Genomic DNA, 8,636 nt, shown 5'->3' on the forward strand with positions numbered 1-8,636 from the left:
TTACAAAAGCTATATGAAATTGAAAGACATTTTAATTTGTCATTATTTCTATGTATTCAGAAAAGATCTAAATAATTCTGACGACTATAAAAAAGAAGAGTATGCTATTTCTCCTCTTTAAGAGATTAAGTTCTTAATATACTACTTTTACTATATGTTAAAAAAAAAAAAAGCCTTTCATCTGGTTTTCTCCAATGATGTAATCATGAATAAAGACTGTTTAGCTGTGAATATTTGGTCTTTTTACTATTACATGAAGATGCTGTGCTTCAAACTCATTTTAATCTAAAAAGTGTTCCTCTCTGCGGTTTATAAAAATGAAATTACAGTTGTTTGCTTAGTGAGAACTTTCAACCTTTATGTCACGTTAATTTGTGAAGATGACAAGGACTGTAGAATTTCCTCAGGTCGTGACCAGATGGTGGCAGAATATGAGATTCTAAAACAGCATTTTAATTTTTATAACAAGAACTAAAAAGTGGCTGTAGCTACCAGGGTCATGCTAAGGCAAAATTTCAAAAATTTCAAAGCTATTTTTAAAAATATGCACGTAGTCACCTTCTTTTTTGTCTACATTATACCAATGTTCAAATTCTTATTCAGATCCTAAAAATATTCTATGACAGAACTTTTTTTTTGGAAAATGAAATTTCAACATATGCTCTGTGTTTCTAGGTGAGTGATTGAATATTTCTTTGTAGCTTTTGAATTTTCCTTTACCAGATTGCCAGTGAGACATTTGGATCTCAGCGATGGAAGATGGGAGATTCTAACCTGCTTTAACAGTTTGCCATCCTCCCCTCTAAAATATACTTTAGGGGAAACGGCCACCACGAGAAGATGCTTTTCCAGCCGCCTCCTTTCAGCTGGAGTACATCTTCAGCAGCATACAAGAAATCCCCTGCATATGATATCAACAAGCTCTTTCACTTTCTGCTTTTGATATTTTCTAGGGTTCAAGTTCCACCCCTTAACTGCTGTTTGATCTTGTGCCATTAATTTAGCCAAGTGAAACCTCAGTGTTCTCACCTTTAAAGGGGGTGGAAATGGTACACATATTAAAGGTGGTCTAGGGATTAAATTAAAATGTAAAGTAAATGTAAAATTCATGACACGTAGTAGGCAGGTGGTAAGCGGTAATATCTTCTTGTCATACAGGCAAAAAAAACCAAAACTAAAACTCCTTCAAAAAATAGCTCTCAGTTTGATTAAATTAATACTTTTTGCAAGTAAAGCTAGAAACAATTTTTTTTCTATTCGTCTAACAAAGAAAGTTCTGAATGAGCAGAGAATGAGGCCTACATTAATTTGAAATCTAGCTGCTGTAATGTTGCCTGCTCTCCACTTTCTTTCTCTTTTCTTTTCTCTTTTCTTTTTTTTTTTTTTTTTGAGACGGAGTCCTGTTCTGTTGCCCAGTGCGTCTTGGCTCACTGCAACCTCCGTCTCCCAGGTTAAAGCGATTCTCCTGCCTCAGCCTCCCGAGTAGCTGGGACTACAGGCGCATGCCACCACACTTGGGTAATTTTTTGTATTTTTTTTTTTTTTTTTTAGTAGAGACAAGCTTTCACCATGTTAACCAAGATGGTCTCAGTCTCCTGACCTCATGATCCGCCCACCTCGGCTTCCCAAAGTGCTGGGATTACAGGCATGAGCCACTGTGCCGGGCCACTCTCCACTTTCCACAAGAGGTTTCTGCATGTAGTTACACCTGAAACTTAGAGATGGGTGTATGCAGCATGCCATAAATAAAAATCAATGCATTATTTTTATTTTAAGAACATTTGGAATGAATTGAGCGTCTGGATTGACAATGTAGAGGTACACATTTCCTTGTACATATGTGGAGATGGTAGATATTATATATACAGGTTATTTAGAACCTGAATGAGTAACTTTATAAATCAGATTCATTTGAATTTGATGGTTAAGATAACATGAGAAGTAGAGAGGAGACAGGGGGTGGGGAGAGAAAAAGGTGTTGGAATTTGTAATTATGAAAGAAGGTAAGACTGTTTCCTTCTGTCTTATAGCCTGAAGAATAAGTAGTGACAGCATCAATCAAGAGATAAGAACAAAATAGCGGCATTTCTCTGCCGTGGGGAATTGCTTATCAACCACCAGAGGAGGCTTCTTTCTTGAACAATGAACATTTCTTACAAGGATTCACAGATTAACATACGACTGATCTTGATTTTTGGAAATGAATGAGGTTTCTTTTTTTCTTTTTCCGTTTTTTTAATTTTGGGGTAAGTTATGATATTTGGATGGATTTTTAAATTCTTTCCTGATAACATATTTAGCACATGTTCTAAATGATAATCCTATAGCAAACAGTTGGAGCATTATTCAAACTGAAAGACAGTGAAAAAATTTAAATTTTCAATTTATTCTAGATTTCCTCAGAGCATAATTACTCTGTTAAATCCTCAATGTTTGTGATGTCAACCACCTCTATCCGGAAATACACATTCTTTTTTCATCATGTTGGACACAGTTAAGGGTAACATGCACAGAATCGGAACAGATCACTATTAGTTGAAAGTATGAAATGGACAAATATCAGTCCTCTTTCTGCAGCACAGGAGCCAGGTTTGCCATCTGAACAATGAAGATGAAGACAGTAAATAAAGGAAGAAGTCTCATCCTATTTTTCTGATCATTCAAAGAACAGTTTCTCAAGGTTAAGCCAAGTCCTCTTTGCAAGCTGCCAAATAATAGCTTAGGGAAAGAAATAGTCCACCTGCATGATGATCCTCTTAGGCAAAAATGTCTTCACAGCCCTTGACCTTGGTGAATTTTATTCCCCAAAAGCATCCAAAAGAAGAATTATAAACCCCAGAATGAGGTGGAAATAAACGAGTATTTTTTTATGATGTTTGGCCTGAACTGTGGGCTTTAATTGGGGATACTGGTGATTTGAAAAGAAGTGAGAAAATTCTGAAGAAGTGGCAGCCTTGGACTAGGTGGGGTGCCCTATTTCTTCTATTTCTCACTGAAGTCCCACTGCTGAGCCAAGACTCATTCACTTTGGAAAGAGCACGACAAATAAGGAAAACTGCTGCTTTCTGATGGGGAGTGCAGATCATGAGGCTCTTTCTCCAGGTTTAGTTCTTTTCTATGGTGACTGGACTTGGCGTCCTGCAGCCTGGTTACAAAGTGGGACATTGAGCTTCTGTGGACAATACCCTGCACACACCAGCTGGGATCTGGCTGGGGCTGCCCTGTGTACCTAGTGACCTTAGGCAACCCATCTCCCCGTGTCAGGAATTTCTGGACACCCACTGTTTTCCACCAAGCGCTGAGGTGGCAACAACTCAGTGAGCAATAAACAAAATGACACAGAAATGCACAGCGTTGTTATGAAGGAGACTGTTGCCCTGTGTTCGAAATCTGGCACCATTCCCTTGAGCAGGGTCCGCTCAGGAGGGACCAGATCTGCCAGTTTCTTGTGCCTGCAGAGAGAGGCAGTCCCACCAGCCACATCGTGCTCTATGAGAAGAAAGGGGGTTGGATGGGAAGAAATCTATTTTGCTGTTTTGGAAAGCACACAGTGACCTACAAACCTCCCGTGATGGCGTTTCTTCGGATGTGTAAAATAAGGCTTTACTTGTCAATTCCGCTGTAAAATAAGCGTCCAAGTAAAAACAGCAACAACAACAAAACACTTTGTTTCTATTTGGGTTTAGTGAGTGAGCTTATGCCCTAAATTGTTGTATGTGTGTGTGTGTCTGTGTGTGTGTGTTTTTTTAATAACTTAATATAGAAAAGCCTATGAACATAGATTTCTTTTGCTTTACAGAGAGGCTATGCCAAACCCTTTGTAGATAAGCTTGTGGCTATACTAATTAGATTCTTTTAGAATTCCCCATCTAAATACCATTGCTCCTTGCCAACCTGTCAAATGCAAGTGAATAACCTGCCAGAAGTTTTGTCTGTTTGCCTGTTTTCAAATTTCTTTATTATTCCCCATGCAGATAATGGAAATTATCATTCTGGAGGTGACATATTCCGTTTTAGGCAGGAAGGGGCCACTAACGCAGTTTCTATTTTGGGAATTCTGGAATGGAAACATTCCTACTTGGGAAGCTAGCTGTTTGTGGTTGTCTTTTTTGTTTGGTTTTGGTTATGTTTGTTTAGCTAAGTCATATCTTACCTTCCCATTTTATTATGAGTGGATGGGAATGGGATGGAAGGTAAATGTTTTCAAATAACCACATCAATTCTGAAGGAGAAGAAAGAGACCCACACAGACCCGTGTGCATCCCTGTCTTATGGTCCAGTCCGCCCTGGAGGTGCTGACACGTCAGAGACTCCTGGCAAGCTGAGAACATGAGTCATGTGATTTTCTGTAAAATGCTAATTCAAAGGAACTAGGAGATAACCCTGTATATTTGAAAGAGTGAATTTATTCAAATTCTCAATGTTTAAAGTATTTTTACTATTCTAGAGTATTTATAATTATGTTAACTAAACTAACCAAAGACTGCCCATTTCAAGTTTTGCTGCAATGGGGGAAAATGATTTAAAATTAACGTAACACACAAACCTAATGGACTCCTTATACTATATCAGAGTAAAATTATTTGTATTTAAAAGGTGAGTGGTTAAGTGATTGAAATTGTCTTCTTAAAAAGATAAAACACTCCTACAGTCTTGTTCATGCAGTTAATTTACTTTGCAAAAAGTTTTTCTTCTTCAGTACCGAGGTTAGCTTCAGGGTGGCACTTGTGCTGGAGTCCACAAATACCATGGTAGTGAAACTCAAATTAATGAGGCTTCGTTAAATAGAGTCTCTGAAGCCCAGTGAACTAATATATACAGTCATAAAGTAATCTGCTAAGTAGAGAGGACTGCAGTGATTCCTTTGGCTGATAAAGGTAGTAATAAAACTCTCATCTGCAATTGCTTGACTACAAAGACAAATAGGATTTGTGTCTCCCTTGCCTGTTAGGTGACACATAAGCATAAATTGGAACTGAAAGAGTCTTTACAGTTTTCTATTGACATGAGTTTATTAGGTCAACTAGACCAAAGGATGAAAAATTTAATATACATGAAAAGTACTAAAGCTCCCATAGGAAAATTTGAACCTTCCAGGTGGGGCTGGGGGGTGGAGTGTCAGGGCATCCTAACTCTTCCAAAGCTCATCTTTTGAGTCAGAAATTTCTGAAAGGTCAGTGCAAACACAGAATATTAAAGCCTCATTAAGAAAATTACCTTTTTAAACTGCCAGGTAATAAAATAACTATACTCTGTTTATAGTCCATCCAAACAAAATATCGTTATTCGTTTGACCCACTTATATGAGGAATTGTTTTTCTTTTGTGACCAGACAAGGAGAGTCCAATCAACATATAATTGTGGAGACAGCTTTTTTTTTTTTTGTCCTGGCTCTCACCTAATTTATTCATAATAAAGACATGCTATGCTACCTTGTAGGATTCTGGTGTGGATTAGCTAATTAATAAATATCAAGTGCTTAAAAATATGGATCTCTGTATAAATCCTGCCTTAATTTGTTTTCGAGTTTAAGATGTGCATGTCAAATCAACTGTCTGAATACTTGATTGTAATATTCATGTTTGTAAATTTGGCTGTAAATTTAAGATATAAAAATCTTGATGTGAAATGAAATCCTAGCATGCGTTGAGAGCATCTAACCCAAGACTGGCAGATATAGCACCTAGGGAAACAAAAAGCACCTGGAAATCAAACCAAAATGTTTTTGGAAGGCATTTTTAGCCGGGGGGGCGGTGGTTCCCGCCTGTAATCCCAGCGCTTTGGAAGGCTGAGACTGGCAGATCTCTTGAGGTCGGGAGTTCGAGACTAGCCTGGTCAACGTGGTGAAACCCCATCTCTACTAAAATACAAAAATTAACTGGACATAGTGGTGCATGCCTATAATCCCAGCTACTCCAGAGGGTGAGGCAGGAGAATCATTTGAACCCAGAAGGCAGAGATTGTGGTGAAAAGCTCTGTCTCAAAAAAAAAAAAAAAAAAGGCATTTTCAAAGAAGGAAAGGAAGGACTCTCAGCATTGGTTTGAGGAGTATATTAAGTAATTTTGTGTTCTAATAATTAAAATGTCAAGGTTCATCAGTGAGTTATACAAAAAGTAGAGCAGATTTAAACTGAAGACTATGATAATGTAATGCTCACTTCACACCCATGTTGAGTAAAAGGTAAAGGGAAATTATAGCTTGTCCACATATTTCTAAATACCTGCAAGCGAGGCCGTGCAGGTGAACTTGATTTGTGTCTTCATAGAAAAATGTTGAGCACTATTTTTTTTAAAGGATATAGCCTAAAGAGAAAAGAATGGAATTAATATCTAACAGTTTCTTAGTAACACTATCTGAAGGCTCTATGGTAACTAGTTAAAAGATAATTTTACTGCTGGCTGAACTGTGCTGCCATTTTTCCCATATGATTAATTACTCCTTAGTCACTATTCTGAGTAGCAGTTTTATTTGCTAATTTCAAATGCCTCCACTTAATTAGCAATTCGTTCTGACCTTTAAAAACTACATTCTATAATCTTCAAATTATATGAGAGAAGGAAAAAAAAATCCAATTTTACCTGCCTCCCACCACCAGCCTCCCATAGCGGGTTACGTTGTTTCTGAGATACCGTGAAACTATGGTAATGTGTCAAACTTGAGTAAACTGTCGTTGTTTGAAATCCAGACTAAAGTTTCCTCATCCTTCAGGAGGTTACTATGTTCAGTGAGAGGCAGGAATGCTCCAACTTCAGAAAATTGAGTAATGTGTGATATAGCACATTTGACCAGTACGTTAAAAAAAATTTTTTTTTAATTAGCGAAAAGTGAGAAATGGCTACACACAATAATGGATTCCCTCTTGTATCCTACTCACAACTCTCTTTTGAGAATTCTCAGTACATTTTCTACTTGAATTGTTGCTCAATTAAGTGTCTGACACTAGACCATCCAAAAGTCGCCAAGAGTTCTACTTTGAGATCAATTTTTTAAAATTCTCATATTTCTAGAAATTGTCTTCACGGTTGGATGGGGTGTTAATCAGGGTTCATAACGTTAGTGCTAATGATTTTACAGCTGATAGTTCAAAGAGTTACCATGTTGAGTCAACCCCATATCCCATTGATCTACTACTTTGGCTTAAATAGTCTTTAAGAAGCTCATAATCAAGGGATATGATTAGTTTCTCGGATATTAGTTCCAAGGAACTTGTTAATACTAGATCTGTGTCAGCAGAGAAGCCAGAATATTTCTGTTTTTCAAAATGATAATATCTTTGACCGATATTTCAGAATAATGGGCTTATGGGCAGTCACTATGCAAGGAAGGTGTTCTACAGTGGCCCTTATCCTAGGCGGGGTCTCAGAGCCTCGGCGTCAGCACACCCTGCAGCAAAACCACAACCACTGCCCTCAGCTGTCCCCATTCGGAGGACATCCACTGTTGGCTTTAGGGCCATCCGTACATGGTTGAAGTTTGTCATCCTTCTTCTTGTGAATCAATGCTTCATGCCACTTGTTAGATCCGCTTGGTGGCTTTCATTTGGATTGGCTAATTTTCAGAATGTTGGGGTGTCTAGTCTTTTTGTCTTTTTTTCCACCACTCTGGTTTAACTGGAGCACATTACTATTAAAAAGGTGAGTGGTAACAGGACAATATAATCGGTATATAGAAGATATTTGCCATTTTGGAGATGTAGTTTTTGGAAAGCCAAGTTTCCACTTTCAACTGGTTATATGTCTAAAAGCTTCTTTCCTCATTATCCCTTTCTTTACCACTTAATTGAAGGCCAATTACATGCCCATCTCCTATCTCTTTATATAATCTACCATGTTTTCGTGTCCTTTAGGTGTAGAGAGTTTAATTGTAATGAAACCTAATCAAATATCCTTAACAAGCCACCTATGGAGGTGTGTAATAGAATGTTTCCCCTTGGGGCTTGTATTAACCACTTATGTCTTTGATAGTGTTGATTGTAAAGAACTAAGTACTTGAGATTTTTTGTTTGTTTGTTTCCAGTCTCTTACAGATTCAAAAACTGCTTATCTTCCTGATGCATGGAGAAGCTTTCTCTGTGAGGACTTGACTCAGTCTTTCTCCATTGGTACTTAGCAACACATCTTTATTACTTCAGGGTTTCTTCTCTGTAGGTGTGAAGCGCACAAAGGAATACAGTTCCCACTTTTAGGAAATGACTGATACTTTCTGACTTACTCCTGGGACTTGAGGCAAATATGTCCTTTTTCTTTTGAAATTATCTTCTTTAGTCAACTTTTTCTGAAAATTGAGATGGGCATCCCTAAAAGGGAAAAACCAATAATAAAACTTATTTCTATACTAAACTCTAGTTATCCAGTTTACAACAAGTAGTAAAAGGATTGTTATGTTTATCATATATTTACATATTAATAATTAGTTATTGAATATAAAGTTCCAAAGAATGTCTTCATAGGGGAAATGGTACAGGAGTTAGAAAACCTAGATTTAGAATATAATTCTGCCATTCATTGCCTTGAGATCTTGGGCAAGCTTCAGTTACCCAGTGTCTAAATTGGGAACAATAGAATTTCTTCTTTCAGAGTTGTGAAGAGGAAACGAACTTATTAGGTGCATTTCTTCTCTTCTCAATCATTAAACT

General features: G+C 37.4%; 1 protein-coding gene across 2 annotated transcripts in view; it reads left to right on the forward strand.

Moving 5' to 3' along the window:
- ZMAT4 (zinc finger matrin-type 4) overlaps positions 1 to 3,662 on the forward strand; it is a 367,024-nt gene extending 363,362 nt beyond the window's left edge. The window contains exon 7 of one of the 2 annotated variants that reach the window (XM_032288123.1): positions 2,031 to 3,662. In XM_032288123.1, coding sequence (XP_032144014.1) covers positions 2,031 to 2,046 — 16 coding nt within the window. In that variant the 3' untranslated portion in view covers positions 2,047 to 3,662. The remainder of the gene's footprint in view (positions 1 to 2,030) is intronic. The other variant, XM_032288124.1, reaches the window with a different exon arrangement.
- The last annotated feature ends 4,974 nt before the right edge of the window (positions 3,663 to 8,636 follow it).

This window comes from Sapajus apella, unplaced genomic scaffold (genome assembly GCF_009761245.1).
Source record: "Sapajus apella isolate SASKATOON/1434 unplaced genomic scaffold, GSC_monkey_1.0 scaffold21, whole genome shotgun sequence".
Taxonomy (NCBI): domain Eukaryota; kingdom Metazoa; phylum Chordata; class Mammalia; order Primates; family Cebidae; genus Sapajus; species Sapajus apella.